General features: G+C 42.5%; 1 protein-coding gene across 5 annotated transcripts in view; it reads left to right on the top strand.

Annotated features, from left to right (window-relative positions):
• The window catches only part of LOC139753747 ((E3-independent) E2 ubiquitin-conjugating enzyme UBE2O), a 455,778-nt gene that overhangs the window by 235,526 nt on the left and 194,270 nt on the right, over window positions 1-25,982 (top strand). For all 5 annotated transcript variants that reach the window (XM_071670555.1, XM_071670557.1, XM_071670558.1 and 2 more), the window contains one exon: window positions 6,551-6,704. In XM_071670555.1, the coding sequence (XP_071526656.1) occupies window positions 6,551-6,704 (154 nt within the window). The remainder of the gene's footprint in view (window positions 1-6,550; window positions 6,705-25,982) is intronic.

The raw sequence follows: 25,982 nt of genomic DNA, 5'->3' as shown, positions 1-25,982 counted from the left end.
GCTTGCTATGTGCTCCTTTCATACATGCCAGCACTGTTTCTTAAAATATCTCCCATTCCTCACCCATCCCTCAGCTTTGTTTGTTCTCACTTTTGCCATTCTACACTTAACCTCACCTGGTATTTCTTCACACAAGTATCTTTTCCAAGTTTGCTTACTTCCATCACTCTCTTCTCATCCATATTGTCTCATCTTTTCTGAAAACCTCAAAAAATCTTCAACCCTGTGTCTGCCAGGTAATGATCAGACATCCCACCAGGTGCTTCTCTGAGCACATTCACATCCAAGAGTCTCTCTTTTACATGTCTACCAATTAGAATGCAATATGTTTATGTCTCTCTTTTTAAACCAAGCATTCCCAATCACCACCTCATTTCAGCACACAACTATACAAGCAGATCACCATTTTCATTCAGCTTACTGAATACCCCCATGTATCCCACTTGTACCCTCAACTGCCACATTAATCACTTTTCACTTAGATTACCCAGCAGTAATACTTGGTCTCTTGCATCAAAACTGCTGATACATTCTCTCAGCTGCTGCCAAAAAATTGGCCTCACATGGTCTTTTTTATGGCCATGTGCATAAGCACTAATAATCACCCATCTCTTACAATCCAATTTCATTTTGTTCACATCATTTGGGAGCTCACTTCCTGACACTCTTTCACACATTCTCACAAATCCTCCTTCAGCAGTAGTGCTACCCCTTCCTTTTTTATGCCCTAACACTTGCCCCAGACTTTACTTGTTAGGCATTCCCAAACCATTTTTCTCCTTTACCCTTGGGTTCTTTTTCATTCTGCCAAAACATCAAGGATCCTTTCCCTAAGCATACCACCTTTTTCTCCCTTCTTATCTTGGTTACATCCTCACACATTTAGATACCCCATTCTGAGACATTGAGAAGGATGAACACTCCTTTTTTTGGCTCCTTGTTTTCTGTCATTTAGAAATTGAAATACAAGATAGGAGGGAGTTTTCCAGCCCCCTGCTCCTGCCCCTTGACCATTTCTTAGATTTTTTTGTTCATTTATTGAGAAAGTTTCCCGTCTTCCACTTTCTTCCTCTCCCTCTCCTTTGATGCCTGAGTGAGTGTCAAAATCCGTTTCCACACTCACATCTGTGCTTGTAGTTTTCTGGCCTTCACTCTCTTCCTCTTCTTCCATGCCTGATTCGGTTTCCCTGCCTCTCTGTAAACATGCATGTTGCTTTGATGTTTTTCTTGATCTTCCACATTCCTTATTCTTTACTTTTGTGTCATCTGTGCAACATCTGACTACACTCACTCTTACTTCTATGTATATGTCTGAGATTGTGATAACTAAGAGTATTGCACGCGAAAGTGTTCCTTACAACAAACACTAAACTGTAGTTTAGTGCTTGTCAGGTCATTTCAGAGTATGTATGTATGTTCTGACTTTGGTGAATTTTTTAAGGGAGGGAGGATTATGTGAATGGGCTTCCAAAATAAGAGGCAGGGAGTCGGTAGTAGTGTGTATTAGAAGGATCTAGTGCAGTTGTAAAATACTTGAGTGCCCAGTATTTTGAAGTGAGACTGTAATAGAAGTATTTTTATTTCATTTTGTAGGTTTTGAATATTTGTTGTTGCTTAGTAGCTTGTTATTGTTCTAAGTGCTTTGTTTTGTGTGCTTTGCAGTTTTATTACATTTGTTTTGGACTGGGTGGATGACCAGACAGGTGAAGTGTAGTTTAGGATGAAGCAGATGATTTATTTGTACCAGTACTAGGGATTCTTTTCCTTGTCCAAATATGATACCAGAAAGTGTTTCTTAGAGTATTTAGAATGTTTATTGCCTTTGTGTTTATGTCTGTGATCAGAATTTTTTTTTTTAGTGAGAGCTGTTGGTTGTTCAGATTGTTAAAGGATGAAGGATGGAATTGTGTCTGTTATGGATTAAATGAGTGACAGTAGATTTTGAATGAGCCATTGTGTTAGTTATGTTGCATATTTGTTGCTTGGCTAGTGTTAGGGTGTTATGCTATTATTGTGAGATGATGTGCTTACGAGAGGACTTGCAGAGTGTTCTGTGGGAGATGATGAAAGGTCATGTAGGAAGAAATAAAGAGGGATGGGGGAATTCCATTGCAGAGCTTAAGGGTTTTGGATGTGAAGCCTTTATGTGTGACTTTGGCTTGTTGATGTATGATATTGGTGTTGCTTTTTGTCATTGCTGTATAGGGTGGTCTCAATGATCGTTTGTGTGTGGTTTTATTGGGGGACAGTGCCAAATGCTTTCTTGATGTTTATTGCCACTGACACTGTATAGGAGGGGATCTAAGGTTCGTTTAATCCATATAGGATGCATTGTTTGAGGTTTGAGTGCAGTGTGATAGTGAAGTGACTGATTTTGAAACTGTGCTTTGTTGGTGAGAATGGGATCTAGTGGTTAATCAAGTTGTGGCTTAGTTTTTCTAGGAGTTTGGATGCATAATACATTGTATGGATATATAGATTTAAAGGTGAGCGCAATTATAAACAGCTGTTTGTTTGCTGTCATCAGCAGCAGCAGCAGAGAGTTCACTCTAAGTAATTTGCATTCATAATTTATTTATGCTAGCTACATCTGTCTGTCTATCTGTCTTATATCTGATTCCCTTTCCATTTGGGAACTCCCTCTAGTTGATGACTATGGTAAAAGTCTCCATAACTGGTGAACTCCAGAGATAGCTACAGCATTTACCATACTGAGTAGGATTAGAAGCAATTAATCATCACATTTCTTACAGTGTGGTATAAGGATAAAGTCTTTATAGGTTCAAGCTAAATCAGATATTTTGTGATTAATCAGAGCAGTATTGAGGATTCCAGATTAGAGCTTTCCTGTATGGCTTGAGATCATTGGATGGCATCCCTCCAGTGTTGTAGGGATGAATATTATCTCTTGTTATATAAATATTGTTATTATAATCTTATGATGAACGAATACTGATGTCGAATGTTAGATCCTATGAAAGAATGCGTGGTTGAGAGAACAGAAGAGGGTGTTGCCAAATATTATATAACATATAACATTGTTGGAACCACTATTCCTTCAAACATACCCATTTTTGCTCTCTCAGATAACATTCTCGCCTTCCACACATTCTTCAATGCTCCCAGAACCTTTGCTCCCTCCCCCACCCTGTGACTTACTTCTGCTTCCATGGTTCCATCCCTTGCTAAGTCCACTCCCACTTCCTCCATATTTCTCCATTCAAACTTACCTCCCATTTAACTTGTCCCCCAACCCTACTGAATCTAATAACCTTGCTCTTATTCACATTTACTCTCAACTTTCTTCTTTCACACACTTTACTAAACTCATCCGAATCAGCCACCAGCACTGTATCATCAGCAAACAACAACTGACTCACTTCCCTAGCCCTCTCATCCACAACAGACAGCTTGCTTGCCCCTCTCTCCAAAAATTCTTGCATTTACCTCCCTAACCACTCATACCATAAACAAACTAGACAACCATACACAATCACTGTTTCCTGTGTCAGTGATGTAGCACCAGGAAACAGACAAAGAACAGCCCATCCACTCATAAACACCTATATTTACATAAATGCCCACATATGCTCATTTATTTTCATACATATTTGCCATTTCCTGCTTTAGTGAGGTAGCATTAAGAACAGAGGGCTGAGCCTGAGAGAGAAAATACTCTCTTGGCCCCCTTCTCTGTTCCCTCTTTTAGAAAAGTAAAAACTAGCTGGGAGGATTTCCAGCCCCCTGCTCCCTCCCCTTTTAGTTGCCTTCTAGGACACGCAGGGAATACTGGGAAGTATTCTTTCTCCCCTATCCCTTGTATATGCTCATATACATAATTATACATATCAACACATACATAGACATATACATACTTGCTTGCCTCCATCCATTCCTATTGCTACCCCACCCCATAGGAAAACAGCATCGCTACCCCCTGCTTCAGCGAGGTAGAGCCAGGGAAAGAGACAAAATAGGCCACATTTGTTCACCCTCAGTCTTTAGCTGTCGTGTGTAATGCACTGAAACCGGAGCTCCCTATTCACATCCAGGCCCCACAGACCTATCCATGGTTTACCCAGACACTTCACATGCCCTGGTTCATCCCATTGACAGCATGTTGACCCCGGCATACCACATTGTTCCCATTCACTCTATTCCTTGCATACCTGTCTTCCTGTTCAGGCCTTGATCGCTCAAAATCTTTTTCACTCCATCATTTCACCTCCAATTTAGTCTCCTGCTTCTTGTTCCCTCCACCTCTGACACACATATTCTGTTTCTCAATCTTTCCTCACTCATTCTCTCCATATGTCCAAACCATTTCAGCACACCCTCTTCTGCTCTCTCAACCACACTTTTTATTTCCACTCACCTCTCATACCGTTTCATTACTTACTTGATCAGACCACCTCACACCACATATTGTCCTCACACGTCATCCATGATACATCCTCCCTCCTCTGTATATGTTTTTATTTTTTTTTTATTTTGCTTTGTCACTGTCTCCCGCGTTTGCGAGGTAGCGCAAGGAAACAGACGAAAGAAATGGCCCAACCTACCCCCATACACAATGTATATACATACACATCCACACACGCAAATATACATACCTATACATCTCAATGTACACATATATATACACAAAAGAGACACATACATATATACCCATGCATACAATTCACACTGTCTGCCTTTATTCATTCCCATCGCCACCTCGCCACACATGGAATACCATCCCCCTCCCCCCTCCTGTGTGCGAGGTAGCACTAGGAAAAGACAACAAAGGCCCCATTCGTTCACACTCAGTCTCTAGCTGTCATGCAATAATGCCCGAAACCACAGCTCCGTTTCCACATCCAGGCCCCACACAACTTTCCATGGTTTACCCCAGACGCTTCACATGCCCTGATTCAATCCACTGACAGCACGTCAACCCCGGTATACCACATCGATCCAGTTCACTCTATTCCTTGCCCTCCTTTCACCCTCCTGCATGTTCAGGCCCCGATCACACAAAATCTTTTTCACTCCATCTTTCCACCTCCAATTTGGTCTCCCACTTCTCCTCGTTCCCTCCACCTCCGACACATATATCCTCTTGGTCAATCTTTCCTCACTCATTCTCTCCATGTGCCCAAACCATTTCAAAACACCCTCTTTTGCTCTCTCAACCACGCTCTTTTTATTTCCACACATCTCTCTTACCCTTACATTACTTACTCGATCAAACCACCTCACACCACACATTGTCCTCAAACATCTCATTTCCAGCACATCCATCCTCCTGCGCACAACTCTATCCATAGCCCACGCCTCGCAACCATACAACATTGTTGGAACCACTATTCCTTCAAACATACCCATTTTTGCTTTCGGAGATAATGTTCTCGACTTCCACACATTCTTCAAGGCTCCCAGGATTTTTGCCCCCTCCCCCACCCTATGATTCACTTCCGCTTCCATGGTTCCATCCGCTGCCAGATCCACTCCCAGATATCTAAAACACTTTACTTCCTCCAGTTTTTCTCCATTCAAACTTACCTCCCAATTGAATTGACCCTCAACCCTACTGTACCTAATAACCTTGCTCTTATTCACATTTACTCTTAACTTTCTTCTTTCACACACTTTACCAAACTCAGTCACCAGCTTCTGCAGTTTCTCACATGAATCAGCCACCAGTGCTGTATCATCAGCGAACAACAACTGTCTCACTTCCCAAGCTCTCTCATCCACAACAGACTTCATACTTGCCCCTCTTTCCAAAACTCTTGCATTCACCTCCCTAACAACCCCATCCATAAACAAATTAAACAACCATGGAGACATCACACACCCCTGCCGCAAACCTACATTCACTGAGAACCAATCACTTTCCTCTCTTCCTACACGTACACATGCCTTACATCCTCGATAAAAACTTTTCACTGCTTCTGACAACTTGCCTCCCACACCATATATTCTTAATACCTTCCACAGAGCATCTCTATCAACTCTATCATATGCCTTCTCCAGATCCATAAATGCTACATACAAATCCATTAGCTTTTCTAAGTATTTCTCACATACATTCTTCAAAGCAAACACCTGATCCACACATCCTCTACCACTTCTGAAACCACACTGCTCTTCCCCAATCTGATGCTCTGTACATGCCTTCACCCTCTCAATCAATACCCTTCCATATAATTTACCAGGAATACTCAACAAACTTATACCTCTGTAATTTGAGCAATATGATATATAATATTTTTTTCTGTTCACATGTGAAGGGTAATCTGATAGGAAGAATATGCGTGTGCAGAAATCATATGAGGAGATTCTGTATGAGCCTGTCTCTTCTTTGGGAGAAGTGCATCTGTCATTTAAAAAGGTGTATAACGTAATTGTTTCCATAATCACTGCATGGGTATGACCCCTCACCATTATTTGTTGTTTGCTACTGGCTTATAGATTATTGGTGTATATGTGTGTATGTAAATGGAGACTGTTCCATGATAAGAATAGCATTTTTTCAAAATATGCTAATTTTTCTTTTACTCTCCAGTAAGGCCAGTAAATCTGAAAAGTTATTAGATGGAGGACGAAATAGGGGAGGAGAATTACGCCATAAGAGGATGAGTGAAACTGATATGACGCTTCATGACAAGACATATTCTGACTCACGTTTGAAGGATTCCAAAAGCTGCAATGATCTGAAAGTAGGTGATTGTAGAAACCATCCATATTTTTAAGCTGTTTATAGCATCCTCATATTGTTAAGCTATTTATAATATCATCATATTGTTAAACTATTTGTAGCATTCTCCACACCTGTTTCTATGCATTTTTTCCATTCCTACTTTCTGATCATCCCTGTTATTTATACAGTTGCAGCATTCAGAAAAGGTTGATATAGGCAGAATCTTCCTCAGACACTGTGGTTACTGAGAGCTTGTCTTCAAGTTACAGTGACTTAACTATCCATTCATCGATACATCCATATCCCTGATGCTTGCTCCCCTCAGGAACTCCCTGAAGTGGATTACCATGGCAAAAGAATCTCCATAACTGGAGAACTCCAGTACCACTTCTTAACCTTTAGTGCCTCACCCTTAACAGGCCACTGGCAGAGGAGCCACTGGCAGAGGACAATTTTAGTGCACTGTTTTCAGTCTTTTACTCAGTGTTCCTACTAACTACTTTTACTGTATGTTTCTACCTAATGTTCCTGCTTAATGATCCTACCCCACTACATCTACCTAATGCTCCTGTCTCTTGTTCCTACCTACTACTTTTATGTATTGCTTATACTATATCACCAAAAGGCAGGGCTAATGCACAGCACTTACTGTAGGAGAATCTAGAGCTATGGAGGATGTGTTGTTTAAGTGCTGTCATGTTATGTGTAACAAGGAGAGTTTGAATGCTTATGGACAGAATGCCAGCAGTTCACATGCAGGTGAAGCAGAAGGAAAAGACAGGTACCTGGGTCAGAGGAGTGCAGCTTGTCATCCACTGAAGTGCTTGCTTACAATGCAGCTGTCACTAACCATCCCAATACCCAGGTGGGTAGTACTGGTAATCCACCTCATTTGAAGCATATGCCAATGAGCTAGGCATGGTTTTGATGTTACTCATAAATGAAGGTGCAATGCTTAAAGTAAGAATGAAAGAAAAAATTGTCTTTAGCAAATGCACATACCAGGAAAAGTAGAAATGAAGCAAAAGAGAACCATCCTTTCATCTGAGTCATCTTGATATTCGATATCTGTAATATCATGAATCCTTTTACTGTGGGAATTCACCTAAAGTTTATTGGACTCTTATTACTGTTAACTGCTAAATTGACTTTCTCTGCAGCAGCCAAATTTTTTCCCTTTAATGAAACAATCAAAAAATTTTCTTTGTCTTTTGGAAGCAGCTTCAAGAAACATGAAGGTAAACAAACAAGAGCTAGCACACCTATGCTGCAAAGGCAGCACTGATTTGTATATATTTTATTACAGAATTTAGGTAAGTTATGTACACCGTGATGTCGTGATATACACTGTAAGTGTTTATGTTTTATCATACTGCATAACTTACAGAAAATATAAGTAGATAAATGAGAAACAAAGTAAACATATCAGTGTATCAAGTGAGCAACTCATATGCCACCTATGATACCCATGTAGCAAAGATTTATACTTTGATTTAGATAAGTTATGTACAGCTGCCTCAACTTCCATCAGGGATGGTCAGCATTATCAATCCTCTCTTTTTGTGAGATATTGATCAGGAGAGTATCTACTCATTACTTTGAAATTTTCATCCCAAGCAACTCTTTGCAGTTTTGCTTATCATGTCAATGTTGTTATTTGGATCCACATCTCACTATGTGTAGGGTTAACTTTGGTTTCGATAAACTAACAAGTTGTTGTGATGTCACTCCTTCCCCCTCCCTGACTGTGATCCTGCGAGGATAAACTTGTAAGTCTGAAGCCAAAGATGGGCAAACAGAGGCATTACCCGAGCTAAGGCAGTAAGACCATGCCATTCATCCTTTCACACCATTGATACATTAATGATTGTGGTAATGGTGCTATTTTGCCTAAGTAGGAGATAATAAGAATTCATAAATGGAAGGTGCATTTATTAAAGACTAATGATGAATTATATTATTATGATTATTATACTTGATTGCCATTTCCTGCATCAGTGAGGTAGCGCTAGGAAACAGTCGAAGAAAGACCCATCCACTCACCTATGCACATATTTACATACACATATATACATATCCCTGGGAATAGGGGAGAAAGAATACTTCCCACGCATTCCTCACGTGTCGTAGAAGGTGACTAAAGGGGACAGGAGCAGGGGGCTGGAAACCCTCCCCTCCTTGTATTTTAACTTTCTAAAAGGGGAGACAGAAGTCACACGGGGAGTGCTCATCCTCCTCGAAGGCTCAGATTGGGATGTCTAAATCTTTTCTTTCAAACTATTTGCCATTTCCCGCGTTAGTGAGGTAGCATTAAGAACAGAGGACTGGGCCTTTGAGGGAATATCCTCACCTGGCCCCCTTCTCTGTTCCTTCTTTTTGAGGAGAAAAAAAAAAAAGGATGTCTAGATGTGTGTGGATATAACCAAGGTGAGAAAAAAGGAGAGATAGGTAGTATGTTTGCGGAAAGGAACCTGGATGCTCTGAGTGAAACGAAGCTCAAGGGTAAAGGGGAAGAGTGGTTTGGGAATGTCTTGGGAGTAAAGTCAGGGGTTAGTGAGAGGTCAAGAGCAAGGGAAGGAGTAGCACTACTCCTGAAACAGGAGTGGTGGGAGTATGTGATAGAGTGTAAGAAAGTAAACTCGAGATTGATATGGGTAAAACTGAAAGTGGATGGAGAGAGATGGGTGATTATTGGTGCATATGCACCTGGGCATGAGAAGAAAGATCATGAAAGGTAAGTGTTTTGGGAGCAGCTGAGTGAGTGTGTTAGTAGTTTTGATGCACAAGACCGGGTTATAGTGATGGGTGATTTGAATGCAAAGGTGAGTAATATGACAGTTGAGGGAATAATTGGTGTACATGGGGTGTTCAGTGTTGAAAATGTAAATGGTGAAAAGCTTGTAGATTTATGTGCTGAAAAAGGACTGGTGATTGGGAATACCTGGTTTAAAAAGAGAGATATACATAAGTATACATATGTAAGTAGGAAAGATGGCCAGAGAGCATTATTGGATTATGTGTTAATTGATAGGTGTGCGAAAGAGAGACTTTTGGATGTTAATGTGCTGAGAGGTGCAACTGGAGGGATGTAGAGAATGTTGGGGTGAAGAGAGTGGTGAGAGTAAGTAAGCTTGGGAAGGAGACTTGTGTGAGGAAGTACCAGGAGAGACTGAGTACAGAATGGAAAAAGGTGAGAACAAAGGAGGTAAGGGGAGTGGGGGAGGAATGGGATGTATTTAGGGAAACAGTGATGGCTTGCGCAAAAGATGCTTGTGGCATGAGAAGTGTGGCAGGTGGGCAGATTAGAAAGGGTAGTGAGTGGTGGGATGAAGAAGTAAGATTATTAGTGAAAGAGAAGAGAGAGGCATTTGGACGATGTTTGCAGGGAAATAATGCAAATGAGTGGGAGATGTTTAAAAGAAAGAGGCAGGAGGTCAAGAGAAAGGTGCAAGAGGTGAAAAAGAGTGCAAATGAGAGTAGGGGTGAGAGAGTATCATTAAATTTTAGGGAGAATAAAAAGATGTTTTGAAGGAGGTAAATAAAGTGCGTAAAACAAGGGAACAAATGGAAACTTCAGTGAAGGGGGCTAATAGGGAGGTGATAACAAGTAGTGGTGATGTGAGAAGGAGATGGAGTGAGTATTTTGAAGGTTTGTTGAATGTGTTTGATGATAGAGTGGCAGATATAGGGTGTTTTGGTTGAGGTGGTGTGGAGAGTGAGAGGGTTAGGGAAAATTATTTGGTAAACAGAGAAGAGGTAGTAAAAGCATTGTGGAAGATAAAAGCCAGCAAGGCAGGGGGTTTGGATGTTATTGCGGTGGAATTTATTAAAAAAGGGGTTGACTGTATTATTGACTGGTTGGTAAGGTTATTTAATGTATGTATGACTCATGGTGAGGTGCCTAAGGATTGGAGGAGTGCTTGCATAGTGCTATTGTACAAAGGCAAAGGGGATAAAAGTGAGTGCTCAAATTACAGAGGTATAAGTTTGTTGAGTGTTCCTTGTAAATTATATGGGAGGGTATTGATTGAGAGGGTGAAGGCATGTACAGAGCATCAGACTGGGGAAGAGCAGTGTGGTTTCAGAAGTGGTAGAGGATGTGTGGATCAGGTGTTTGCTCTGAAGAATGTATGTGAGAAATACTTGGAAAAGCAAATGGATTTGTATGTATTATTTATGGATCTGGAGAAGGCATATGATAGAGTTGATAGAGATGCTCTGTGGAAGGTATTAAGAATATATGGTGTGGGAGGAAAGTTGTTAGAAGCAGTGAAAAGTTTTTATCAAGGATGTAAGGCATGTGTACGTGTAGGAAGAGAGGAAAGTGATTGGTTCTCAGTGAATGTAGGTTTGCGGCAGGGGTGTGTGATGTCTCCATGGTTGTTTAATTTGTTTATGGATGGGGTTGTTAGGGAGGTAAATGCAAGAGTTTTGGAAAGAGGGGCAAGTATGAAGTCTGTTGGGGATGAGAGAGCTTGGGAAGTGAGACAGTTGTTGTTCGCTGATGATACAGCGCTGGTGGCTGATTCATGTGAGAAACTGCAGAAGCTGGTGACTGAGTTTGGTAAAGTGTGTGGAAGAAGAAAGTTAAGAGTAAATGTGAATAAGAGCAAGGTTATTAGGTACAGTAGGGTTGAGGGTCAAGTCAATTGGGAGGTGAGTTTGAATGGGGAAAAACTGGAGGAAGTGAAGTGTTTTAGATATCTGGGAGTGGATCTGGCAACGGATGGAACCATGGAAGCGGAAGTGGATCATAGGGTGGGGGAGGGGGCAAAAATTCTGGGGGCCTTGAAGAATGTGTGGAAGTCGAGAACATTATCTCGGAAAGCAAAAATGGGTATGTTTGAAGGAATAGTGGTTCCAACAATGTTGTATGGTTGCGAGGCGTGGGCTATGGATAGAGTTGTGCGCAGGAGGATGGATGTGCTGGAAATGAGATGTTTGAGGACAATGTGTGGTGTGAGGTGGTTTGATCGAGTGAGTAACGTAAGAGTAAGAAAGATGTGTGGAAATAAAAAGAGCGTGGGTGAGAGAGCAGAAGAGGGTGTTTTGAAGTGGTTTGGGCACATGGAGAGGATGAGTGAGGAAAGATTGACCAAGAGGATATATGTGTCGGAGGTGGAGGGAGCAAGGAGAAGAGGGAGACCAAATTGGAGGTGGAAAGATGGAGTGAAAAAGATTTTGTGTGATCGGGCCCTGAACATGCAGGAGGGTGAAAGGAGGGCAAGGAATAGAGTGAATTGGAGCGGTGTGGTATACCGGGGTTGACGTGCTGTCAGTGGATTGAATCAAGGCATGTGAAACGTCTGGGGTAAACCATGGAAAGCTGTGTAGGTATGTATATTTGCGTGTGTGGACGTATGTATATACATGTGTCTGCGGGGGGGGGGGGCCATTTCTTTCGTCTGTTTCCTTGCGCTACCTCGCAAACGCGGGAGACAGCGACAAAGTATAAAAAAAAAAAATATATATATATATATATATATATATATATATATATATATATATATATATATATATATATATATATATATATATATATTTCTCCCCTATCCCTGGGGATAGGGGAGAAAGAAAACTTCCCACGTATTCCCTGCGTGTCGTAGAAGGCGACTAAAAGGGGAGGGAGCTGGGGGCTGGAAATCCTCCCCTCTCAATTTTTTTTAATTTTCCAAAAGAAGGAACAGAGAAGGGGGCCAGGTGAGGATATTCCCTCAGTGGCCCAGTTCTCTGTTCTTAACGCTACCTCGCTAACGCGGGAAATGGCGAATAGTTTGGAAAAAAAAAAAAAATATATATATATTTTTTTTTTTTTTTTTTTTATACTTTGTCGCTGTCTCCCGCATTTGCGAGGTAGCGCAAGGAAACAGACGAAAGAAATGGCCCAACCCCCCCCATACACATGTACATACACACGTCCACACACGCAAATATACATACCTACACAGCTTTCCATGGTTTACCCCGGACGCTTCACATGCCTTGATTCAATCCACTGACAGCACGTCAACCCCTGTATACCACATCGCTCCAATTCACTCTATTCCTTGCCCTCCTTTCACCCTTCTGCATGTTCAGGCCCCGATCACACAAAATCCTTTTCACTCCATTTTTCCACCTCCAATTTGGTCTCCCTCTTCTCCTCGTTCCCTCCACCTCCGACACATATATCCTCTTGGTCAATCTTTCCTCACTCATTCTCTCCATGTGCCCAAACCATTTCAAAACACCCTCTTCTGCTCTCTCAACCACGCTCTTTTTATTTCCACACATCTCTCTTACCTTTACGTTACTTACTCGATCAAACCACCTCACACCACACATGGTCCTCAAACATCTCATTTCCAGCACATCCATCCTCCTGCGCACAACTCTATCCATAGCCCACGCCTCGCAACCATACAACATTGTTGGAACCACTATTCCTTCAAACATACCCATTTTTGCTTTCCGGGATAATGTTCTCGACTTCCACACATTTTTCAAGGCTCCCAAAATTTTCGCCCCCTCCCCCACCCTATGATCCACTTCCGCTTCCATGGTTCCATCCGCTGACAGATCCACTCCCAGATATCTAAAACACTTCACTTCCTCCAGTTTTTCTCCATTCAAACTCACCTCCCAATTGACTTGACCCTCAACCCTACTGTACCTAATAACCTTGCTCTTATTCACATTTACTCTTAACTTTCTTCTTCCACACACTTTACCAAACTCCGTCACCAGCTTCTGCAGTTTCTCACATGAATCCGCCACCAGCGCTGTATCATCAGCGAACAACAACTGACTCACTTCCCAAGCTCTCTCATCCCCAACAGACTTCATACTTGCCCCTCTTTCCAAGACTCTTGCATTTACCTCCCTAACAACCCCATCCATAAACAAATTAAACAACCATGGAGACATCACACACCCCTGCCGCAAACCTACATTCACTGAGAACCAATCACTTTCCTCTCTTCCTACACGTACACATGCCTTACATCCTCGATAAAAACTTTTCACTGCTTCTAACAACTTGCCTCCCACACCATATATTCTTAATACCTTCCACAGAGCATCTCTATCAACTCTATCATATGCCTTCTCCAGATCCATAAATGCTACATACAAATCCATTTGCTTTTCTAAGTATTTCTCACATACATTCTTCAAAGCAAACACCTGATCCATACATCCTCTACCACTTCTGAAACCACACTGCTCTTCCCCAATCTGATGCTCTGTACATGCCTTCACCCTCTCAATCAATACCCTCCCATATAATTTACCAGGAATACTCAACAAACTTATACCTCTGTAATTTGGGCACTCACTCTTATCCCCTTTGCCTTTGTACAATGGCACTATGCACGCATTCCGCCAATCCTCAGGCACCTCACCATGAGTCATACATACATTAAATAACCTTACCAACCAGTCAACAATACAGTCACCCCCTTTTTTAATAAATTCCACTGCAATACCATCCAAACCTGCTGCCTTGCCGGCTTTCATCTTCCGCAAAGCTTTTACTACCTCTTCTCTGTTTACCAAATCATTTTCCCTAACCCTCTCACTTTGCACACCACCTCGACCCAAACACCCTATATCTGCCACTCTGTCATCAGACACATTCAACAAACCTTCAAAATACTCATTCCATCTCCTTCTCACATCACCACTACTTGTTATCACCTCCCCATTTACGCCCTTCACTGAAGTTCCCATTTGCTCCCTTGTCTTACGCACCCTATTTACCTCCTTCCAGAACATCTTTTTATTCTCCCTAAAATTTACTGATAGTCTCTCACCCCAACTCTCATTTGCCCTTTTTTTCACCTCTTGCACCTTTCTCTTGACCTCCTGTCTCTTTCTTTTATACTTCTCCCACTCAATTGCATTTTTTTCCCTGCAAAAATCGTCCAAATGCCTCTCTCTTCTCTTTCACTAATACTCTTACTTCTTCATCCCACCACTCACTACCCTTTCTAAACAGCCCACCTCCCACTCTTCTCATGCCACAAGCATCTTTTGCGCAATCCATCACTGATTCCCTAAATACATCCCATTCCTCCCCCACTCCCCTTACTTCCATTGTTCTCACCTTTTTCCATTCTGTACACAGTCTCTCCTGATACTTCCTCACACAGGTCTCCTTCCCAAGCTCACTTACTCTCACCACCTTCTTCACCCCAACATTCACTCTTCTTTTCTGTAAATATATATATATATATATATATATATATATATATATATATATATATATATATATATATACACACACACTTGTGAGCTGTAGTTTCGGTGCATTATTACATGACAGCTAGAGACTGAGTGTGAACGAATGGGGCCTTTGGTGTCTTTTCCTAGCGCTACCTCGCACACATGAGGGGAGGGGGTTGTTATTCCATGTGTGGGGAGGTGGCGATGGGAACAAATAAAGGCAGACAGTATGAATTATATACATGTGTATATATGTATATGTCTGTGTGTGTATATATGTGTACATTGAGATGTATAGGTATGTATATTTGTGTGTGTGGACATGTATGTATATACATGTGTATGTGGGCGGGTTGGGCCATTCTTTCGTCTGTTTCCTTGTGCTACCTCGCTAACGCGGGAGACAGCGACAAAGCAAAATAAATATAAATAAAAAATATATACACTTGTACACATCTACACTTGCTTCCTTCATCCATTACCATTGCCACACCACCACACATGAAATAGCTCCCCCCCTCCCCTCCCCTCCAGCGAGGTAGCGCTAAGAAAAGATAACAAAAGCCACATTCGTTCACACTCAGTCTCTAGCTGTCATGAGGTATGCACCAAAATCAGAGCTCCCTTTCCACATCCAGGCCCTGCAAAACTTTCCAATGTTTACCCCAGATGCTTTACATGCCCTGGTTCAATCCATTGACAGCACATCGACCCCGATATACCACATAGTTCCAATTCACTCTATTCCTTGCACGCCTTTCACCCTCCTGTATGTTCAGGTCCCAATCGCTCAAAATCTTTTTCCCTCCATCCTTCCACCTCCAATTTGGTCTCCCACTTCTCCTCGTTCCCTCTACCTCTGATGCATATATCCTCTTTGTCAATCTTTCCACACTCATTTTTTCCATGTGAGCAGAACATTTTAACACACCCTCTTCTGCTCTCTCAACCACAATCTTTTTATCCCCACACATCTCTCTTACCCTTTCATTACCAACTCAATCAAACCACCTCACACCAAATATTGTCCTCAAACATCAAATTTCCAACACATCCACCTTTATCCACACAACCATATCTATAGTCCACGCCTCACAATATAACATATTTGGAACCACTATCCGTTCAAACATATACTTCCGACGTATTCCCTGCGTGTTGTAGAAGGCAACCAAAAGGGAAGGGAGCAGGGGGCTGGAAATACTCCCCTCTCATTTTTTTTCTTTTTAATTTTCCAAAAGAAGGAACAGAGAAGGGGGCCAGGTGAGGATATTCCCTCTAGGGCCCAGTCCTCTTTTCTTAACGCTACCTCTCTATCACAGGAAATGGCGAATAGTATGAAAAAAAGAAAAAGAAGACGTGCATATTATCCCTTGGGATTGGGGAGAAGGAATACTTTTCAAATATTCTCTGCACGTTGTAAAAGGCAACTAAAAGGGTTGGGAGTGGGGGGGGGGATCCTCCCCTCCAGTTTTAACTTTTCCAAAGGAAGGAACAGTGAAGAGGGCCAAGTGAGGACTTTCCCTGCAAGGTTCAGTCTTCTGTTCTTGATGCTATCTCACTAACATGGGAAATGGCGAATATGTATTGAAAAAAATCTGCACGTATGTATTTATTCATTTATTCATTTTGCTTTGTCGCTGTCTCCCGCGTTGGCGAGGTAGCGCAAGGAAACACACGAAAGAATGGCCCGACTCACCAACATACACATGTATATACATACACGTCCACACACGCACATATACATACCTATACATTCGTTCCCACTCAGTCTCTAGGTGTCATGTATAATGCACTGAAACCACAGCTCCCTTTCCATATCCACGCCCCACAGAACTTTCCATGGTTTACCCCAGACACTTCACATGCCCTGGTTCAATTCATTGACAGCACGTCGACCCCGTTATACCACATCGTTCCAATTCACTTTACTCCTTGCATGCCTTTCACCCTCCTGCATGTTCAGGCCCTGACCACTCAAAATCTTTTTCACTCCATCTTTCCACCTCCAATTTGGTCTCCCACTTCTCCTCGTTCCTTCCACCTCTGTCACATATATCCTCTTGGTCAATCTTTCCTCACTCATTCTCTCCATGTGACCAAACCATTTCAAAACACCCTCTTCTGCTCTCTCAACCACACTCTTTTTATTACCACACATCTCTCTTACCCTTACATTACTTACTCGATCAAACCACCTCACACCACATATTGTCCTCAAACATCTCATTTCCAGCACATCCACCCTCCTCTGCACAACTCTATCCATAGCCCATGCCTTGCAACCATATAACATTGTTGGAACCACTATTCCTTCAAACATACCCATTTTTGCTTTCCAAGATAATGTTCTCAACTTCCACACATTCTTCAAATCTCCCAGAACTTTCGCCCCCACCCCCACCCTATGATTCACTTCCACTTTCATGGTTCCATCTGCTGCCAAATCCACTCCCAGATATCTAAAACACTTTACTTCCTCCAGTTTTTCTCCATTCAATCTTACCTCCCAATTGACTTGTCCCTCAACCCTACCGTACCTAATAACCTTGCTCTTATTCACATTTACTCTCAGCTTTCTTCTTTCACACACTTTACTAAACTCAGTCACCAGCTTCTGCAGTTTCTCACATGAATCGGCCACCAGCGCTGTATCATCAGCGAACAACAGCTGACTCCTTTTTATTCTCCCTAAAATTTAATGATACTCTCTCACCCCAACTCTCATTTGCCCTTTTTTTCACCTCTTGCACCTTTCTCTTGACCTCCTGTCTCTTTCTTTTATACATCTCCCACTCAATTGCATTTTTTCCCTGCAAAAATTGTCCAAATGCCTCTCTCTTCTCTTTCACTAATACTCTTACTTCTTCATCCCACCACTCACTACCCTTTCTAAACAGCCCACCTCCCACTCTTCTCATGCCACAAGCATCTTTTGTGCAATCCATCACTGATTCCCTAAATACATCCCATTCCTCCCCCACTCCCCTTGCTTCCATTGTTCTCACCTTTTTCCATTCTGTACTCAGTCTCTCCTGGTACTTCCTCACACAGGTCTCCTTCTCAAGCTCACTTACTCTCACCACCCTCTTCACCGCAACATTCACTCTCCTACTTACATAAGTATACTTATGTATATCTCGCTTTTTAAACCAGGTATTCCCAATCATCAGTCCTTTTTCAGCACATAAATCTACAAGCTCTTCACCATTTCCATTTACAACTCTGAACACCCCATGTATACTAATTATTCCCTCAACTGCCACATTACTCACCTTTGCATTCAAATCACCCATCACTATAACCCGGTCTCGTGCATCAAAACCACTAACACACTCATTCAGCTGCTCCCAAAACACTTGCCTCTCTTGATCTTTCTTCTCATGCCCAGGTGCATATGCACCAATAATCACCCACCTCTCTCCATCAACTTTCAGTTTTACCCATATTAATCGAGAATTTACTTTCTTACACTCTATCACATACTCCCACAACTCCTGTTTCAGGAGTATTGCTACTCCTTCCCTTGCTCTTGTCCTCTCACTAACCCCTGACTTTACTCCCCAGACATTCCCAAACCACCCTTCCCCTTTACCCTTGAGCTTCATTTCACTCAGAGCCAAAACATCTAGGTTCCTTTCCTCAAACATACTACCTATCTCTCCTTTTTTCACATCTTGGTTACATCCACACACATTTAGACACCCCACTCTGAGCCTTCGAGGAGGATGAGCACTCCCTGCGTGACTCCTTCTTCTGTTTCCCATTTTAGAAAGTTAATACAAGGAGGGGAGGATTTCTGGCCCCCCGCTCCCGTCCCCTCTAGTCGCTTTCTACGACACACGAGGAATACGTGGGAAGTATTCTTTCACCCCTATCCCCAGGGATAATATACATATATATATACATATCCACATACACACACATACACATACATACGCACATATACACACACACACACACATACATATATATTCATATGAAAAATGTATATATATATATATATATATATATATATATATATATATATATATATATATATATATATATTTGTATGTAGCATTTATGGATCTGGAGAAGGCATATGATAGAGTTGATAGAGATGCTCTGTGGAAGGTATTAAGAATATATGGTGTGGGAGGAAAGTTGTTAGAAGCAGTGAAAAGTTTTTATCGAGGATGTAAGGCATGTGTACGTGTAGGAAGAGAGGAAAGTGATTGGTTCTCAGTGAATGTAGGTTTGCGGCAGGGGTGTGTGATGTCTCCATGGTTGTTTAATTTGTTTATGGATGGAGTTGTTAGGGAGGTAAATGCAAGAGTTTTGGAAAGAGGGGCAAGTATTAAGTCTGTTGGGGATGAGAGAGCTTGGGAAGTGAGTCAGTTGTTGTTCGCTGATGATACAGCGCTGGTGGCTGATTCATGTGAGAAACTGCAGAAGCTGGTGACTGAGTTTGGTAAAGTGTGTGGAAGAAGAAAGTTAAGAGTAAATGTGAATAAGAGCAAGGTTATTAGGTACAGTAGGGTTGAGGGTCAAGTCAATTGGGAGGTGAGTTTGAATGGAGAAAAACTGGAGGAAGTAAAGTGTTTTAGATATCTGGGAGTGGATCTGGCAACGGATGGAACCATGGAAGCGGAAGTGGATCATAGGGTGGGGGAGGGGGCAAAAATTCTGGGGGCCTTGAAGAATGTGTGGAAGTCGAGAACATTATCTCGGAAAGCAAAAATGGGTATGTTTGAAGGAATAGTGGTTCCAACAATGTTGTATGGTTGCGAGGCGTGGGCTATGGATAGAGTTGTGCGCAGGAGGATGGATGTGCTGGAAATGAGATGTTTGAGGACAATGTGTGGTGTGAGGTGGTTTGATCGAGTGAGTAACGTAAGGGTAAGAGAGATGTGTGGAAATAAAAAGAGCGTGGTTGAGAGAGCAGAAGAGGGTGTTTTGAAATGGTTTGGGGACATGGAGAGAATGAGTGAGGAAAGATTGACCAAGAGGATATATGTGTCGGAGGTGGAGGGAACGAGGAGAAGAGGGAGACCAAATTGGAGGTTGAAAGATGGAGTGAAAAAGATTTTGAGTGATCGGGGCCTGAACATGCAGGAGGGTGAAAGGAGGGCAAGGAATAGAGTGAATTGGAGCGATGTGGTATCCCGGGGTTGACGTGCTGTCAGTGGATTGAATCAAGGCATGTGAAGCGTCTGGGGTAAACCATGGAAAGCTGTGTAGGTATGTATATTTGCGTGTGTGGACGTATGTATATACATGTGTATGGGGGTGGGTTGGGCCATTTCTTTCGTCTGTTTCCTTGCGCTACCTCGCAAACGCGGGAGACAGCGACAAAGTATAATAAGAAAATAATAATAATATATACTATCCCTGGGGATAGGGGATTAAGAATACTTCCCACGTATTCCCTGCGTGTCTTAGAAGGCGACTAAAAGGGTAGGGAGCGGGGTGCTGGAAATCCTCCCCTCTCGGTTTTTTTTTTTTTCCAAAAGAAGGAACAGAGAATTGGGCCAGGTGAGGGTATTCCCTCAAAGGCCCAGTCCTCTGTTCTTAACGCTACCTCGCTAATGCGGGAAATGGCGAATAGTTTGAAAGAAAAAAGAAAGAAAAGCAGTGAAAAGTTTTTATCGAGGATGTAAGGCATGTGTACGTGTAGGAAGAGAGGAAAGTGATTGGTTCTCAGTGAATGTAGGTTTGCGGCAGGGGTGTGTGATGTCTCCATGGTTGTTTAATTTGTTTATGGATGGGGTTGTTAGGGAGGTGAATGCAAGAGTTTTGGAAAGAGGGGCAAGGATGAAGTCTGTCGGGGATGAGAGAGCTTGGGAAGTGAGTCAGTTGTTGTTTGCTGATGATACAGCGCTGGTGGCTGATTCATGTGAGAAACTGCAGAAGCTGGTGACTGAGTTTGGTAAAGTGTGTGAAAGAAGAAAGTTAAGAGTAAATGTGAATAAGAGCAAGGTTATTAGGTACAGTAGGGTTGAGGGTCAAGTCAATTGGGAGGTGAGTTTGAATGGAGAAAAACTGGAGGAAGTAAAGTGTTTTAGATATCTGGGAGTGGATCTGGCAGCGGATGGAACCATGGAAGCGGAAGTGGATCATAGGGTGGGGGAGGGGGCGAAAATTCTGGGAGCCTTGAAGAATGTGTGGAAGTCGAGAACATTATCTCGGAAAGCAAAAATGGGTATGTTTGAAGGAATAGTGGTTCCAACAATGTTGTATGGTTGCGAGGCGTGGACTATGGATAGAGTTGTGCGCAGGAGGATGGATGTGCTGGAAATGAGATGTTTGAGGACAATGTGTGGTGTGAGGTGGTTTGATCGAGTGAGTAATGTAAGGGTAAGAGAGATGTGTGGAAATAAAAAGAGCGTGGTTGAGAGAGCAGAAGAGGGTGTTTTGAAATGGTTTGGGCACATGGAGAGAATGAGTGAGGAAAGATTGACCAAGAGGATATATGTGTCGGAGGTGGAGGGAACGAGGAGAAGAGGGAGACCAAATTGGAGGTGGAAAGATGGAGTGAAAAAGATTTTGAGTGATCGGGGCCTGAACATGCAGGAGGGTGAAAGGAGGGCAAGGAATAGAGTGAATTGGAGCGATGTGGTATACCGGGGTTGACGTGCTGTCAGTGGATTGAATCAAGGCATGTGAAGCGTCTGGGGTAAACCATGGAAAGCTGTGTAGGTATGTATATTTGCGTGTGTGGACATGTATGTATATACATGTGTAAGTGGGTGGGTTGGGCCATTCTTTCGTCTGTTTCCTTGCGCTACCTCGCAAACGCAGGAGACAGTGACAAAGCCAAAAAAAAAAAAAGAAAAAATATATATATATATGTATATATATATTTATTTATTTGTTATTTGTTTTGCTTTGTTGCTGTCTCCCGCGTTAGCGAGGTAGCGCAAGGAAACAGACGAAAGAATGGCCCAACCTGCCCACTTACACATGTATATACATACACGTCCACACACGCAGATATACATACCTATACATCTCAATGTACACATATATATACACACACAGATATATATATATATATATATATATATATATATATATATATATATATATATATATATATATATATGTGTGGTGTGAGGTGGTTTGATCGAGTGAGTAACGTAAGGGTAAGAGAGATGTGTGGAAATAAAAAGAGCGTGGTTGAGAGAGCAGAAGAGGGTGTTTTGATGTGGTTTGGGCACATGGAGATAATGAGTGAGGAAAGATTGACCAAAAGGATATATGTGTCGGAGGTGGAGGGAACAAGGAGAAGAGGGAGACCAAATTGGAGGTGGAAAGATGGAGTGAAAAAGATTTTGTGTGATCGGGGCCTGAACATGCAGGAGGGTGAAAGGAGGGCAAGGAATAGAGTGAATTGGCGCGATGTGGTATACCGGGGTTGACGTGCTGTCAGTGGATTGAAGCAGGGCATGTGAAGCGTCTGGGGTAAACCATGGAAAGCTGTGTAGGTATGTATATTTGCGTGTGTGGACGTATGTATATACATGTGTATGGGGGGGGGGGGGTTGGGCCATTTCTTTCATCTGTTTCCTTGCCTTACCTCGCAAACGCGGGAGACAGCGACAAAGTATAATAAAAAATATAATGATAAATATATATATACACATGTACATAATTCATACTGTCTGCCTTTATTTGTTCCTATCGCCACCTCACCACACATGGAATAACAACCCCCTCGCCCCTCATGTGTGCGAGGTAGCGCTAGGAAATGACACCAAAGGCCCCATTCGTTCACACTCAGTCTCTAGCTGTCATGTAATAATGCACCGAAACCACAGCTCCCTTTCCACATCCAGGCCCCACAGAACTTTCCATGGTTTACCCCAGACGCTTCACATGCCCTAATTCAATCCATTGACAGCACGTCGACCCCGGTATACCACATCGATCCAATTCACTCTATTCCTTGCCCGCCTTTCACTCTCCTGCATGTTCAGGCCCCGATCACTCAAAATCTTTTTCACTCCATCTTTCCACCTCCAATTTGGTCTCCCACTTCTCTTTGTTCCCTCCACCTCCGACACATATATCCTCTTGGTCAATCTTTCCTCACTCATTCTCCCCATGTACCCAAACCATTTCAAAACACCCTCTTCTGCTTTCTCAACCACGCTCTTTTTATTTCCACACATCTCTCTTACCCTTACATTACTTACTTGATCAAACCACCTCACACCACATATTGTCCTCAAACATCTCATTTCCAGCACATCCACCCTCCTGCACACAACTCTATCCATAGCCCACGCCTCGCAACCATACAACATTGTTGGAACCACTATTCCTTCAAACATAGCCATTTTTGCTTTCCGAGATAATGTTCTCGACTTCCACACATTCTTCAAGGCTCCCAGGATTTTCGCCCCCTCCCCTACCCTATGATTCACTTCCGCTTCCACTTGAATGCCTTTCACCCTCCTGTATGTTCAGGCCCAATCCACTCATATACACACATATAAACATATATATTTCATTTTATCATACTTAGTCGCCATCTCCCGCATCAGTGAAGCAGCACAACTAAACAGACAAGGAATGGTCCAACCCACGCATATACACATGTATATACATAAACGCCCATATACGCACATATACAGTGTTCAGTGTTGTAAATGGAAATGGTGAAGAGCTTTTAGATTTATGTGCTGAAAAAGGACTGGTTATTGGGAATACCTGGTTTAAAAAGCGAGATATACATAAGTATACGTATGTAAGTAGGAGAGATGGCCAGAGAGCGTTATTGGATTACGTGTTAATTGACAGGCGTGCGAAAGAGAGACTTTTCATTGTTAATGTGCTGAGAGGTGCAACTGGAGGGATGTCTGATCATTATCTTGTGAATGCTAAGGTGAAGATTTGTATGGGTTTTCAGAAAAGAAGAGAGAATGTTGGGGTGAAGAGGGTGGTAACAGTAAGTGAGCTTGGGAAGGAGACTTGTGTGAGGAAGTACTAGGAGAGACTGAATACAGAATGGAAAAAGGTGAGAACAAAGGAGGTAAGGGGAGTGGGGGAGGAATGGGATGTATTTAGGGAAGCAGTGATGGCTTGCGCAAAAGATGCTTGTGGTATGAGAAGAGTGGGAGGTGGGTTGATTGGAAAGGGTAGTGAGTGGTGGGATGAAGAAGTAAGATTATTTGTGAAAGAGAAGAGAGAGGCATTTGGACGATTTTTGCAGGGAAATAATGCAAATGAGTGGGAGATGTATAAAAGAAAGAGGCAGGAGGTCAAGAGAAAGGTGCAAGAGGTGAAAAAGAGGGCAAATGAGAGTTGGGGTGAGAGAGTATCATTAAATTTTAGGGAGAATAAAAAGATGTTCTGGAAGGAGGTAAATAAAGTGCGTAAGACAAGGGAACAAATGGGAACTTCAGTGAAGGGGGCTAATGGGGAGGTGATAACAAGTAGTGGTGATGTGAGAAGGAGATGGAGTGAGTATTTTGAAGGTTTGTTGAATGTGTTTGATGATAGAGTGGCAGATATAGGATGTTTTGGTTGAGGTGGTGTGCAAAGTGAGAGGGTTAGGGAAAATGATTTGGTAAACAGAGAAGAGGTAGTAAAAGCTTTGCGGAAGATGAAAGCCGGCAAGGCAGCAGGTTTGGATGGTATTGCAGTGGAATTTATTAAAAAATGGGGTGACTGTATTGTTGACTGGTTGGTAAGGTTATTTAATGTATGTATGATTCATGGTTTTTATCGAGGATGTAAGGCATGTGTACGTGTAGGAAGAGAGGAAAGTGATTGGTTCTCAGTGAATGTAGGTTTGCGGCAGGGGTGTGTGATGTCTCCATGGTTGTTTAATTTGTTTATGGATGGGGTTGTTAGGGAGGTAAATGCAAGAGTTTTGGAAAGAGGGGCAAGTATGAAGTCTGTTGGGGATGAGAGAGCTTGGGAAGTGAGTCAGTTGTTGTTCGCTGATGATACAGCGCTGGTGGCTGATTCATGTGAGAAACTGCAGAAGCTGGTGACTGAGTTTGGTAAAGTGTGTGGAAGAAGAAAGTTAAGAGTAAATGTGAATAAGAGCAAGGTTATTAGGTACAGTAGGGTTGAGGGTCAAGTCAATTGGGAGGTGAGTTTGAATGGAGAAAAACTGGAGGAAGTGAAGTGTTTTAGATATCTGGGAGTGGATCTGGCAGCGGATGGAACCATGGAAGCGGAAGTGGATCATAGGGTGGGGGAGGGGGTGAAAATTCTGGGGGCCTTGAAGAATGTGTGGAAGTCGAGAACATTATCTCGGAAAGCAAAAATGGGTATGTTTGAAGGAATAGTGGTTCCAACAATGTTGTATGGTTGCGAGGCGTGGGCTATGGATAGAGTTGTGCGCAGGAGGATGGATGTGCTGGAAATGAGATGTTTGAGGACAATGTGTGGTGTGAGGTGGTTTGATCGAGTGAGTAACGTAAGGGTAAGAGAGATGTGTGGAAATAAAAAGAGCGTGGTTGAGAGAGCAGAAGAGGGTGTTTTGAAATGGTTTGGGCACATGGAGAGAATGAGTGAGGAAAGATTGACCAAGAGGATATATGTGTCGGAGGTGGAGGGAACGAGGAGAAGAGGGAGACCAAATTGGAGGTGGAAAGATGGAGTGAAAAAGATTTTGAGTGATCGGGGCCTGAACATGCAGGAGGGTGAAAGGAGGGCAAGGAATAGAGTGAATTGGAGCGATGTGGTATACCGGGGTTGACGTGCTGTCAGTGGATTGAATCAAGGCATGTGAAGCGTCTGGGGTAAACCATGGAAAGCTGTGTAGGTATGTATATTTGCGTGTGTGGACGTATGTATATACATGTGTATGGGGGGGGTTGGGCCATTTCTTTCGTCTGTTTCCTTGCGCTACCTCGCAAATGCGGGAGACAGCGACAAAGTATAATAAAAAAAAAAAAATGATTCATGGTGAGGTGCCTGAGGATTGGCGGAATGCGTGCATAGTGTCATTGTACAAAGGCAAAGGGGATAAGAGTGAGTGCTCAAATTACAGAGGTATAAGTTTGTTGAGTATTCCTGGTAAATTATATGGGAGGGTATTGATTGAGAGGGTGAAGGGATGTACAAAGCATCAGACTGGGGAAGAGCAGTG

The sequence above is a fragment of the Panulirus ornatus genome, chromosome 15 (assembly GCF_036320965.1).
Source record: "Panulirus ornatus isolate Po-2019 chromosome 15, ASM3632096v1, whole genome shotgun sequence".
Lineage (NCBI taxonomy): Eukaryota > Metazoa > Arthropoda > Malacostraca > Decapoda > Palinuridae > Panulirus > Panulirus ornatus.
Note: the sequence above shows the minus strand (reverse complement) of the source record. Positions and strands in the feature narration are given on the sequence as shown.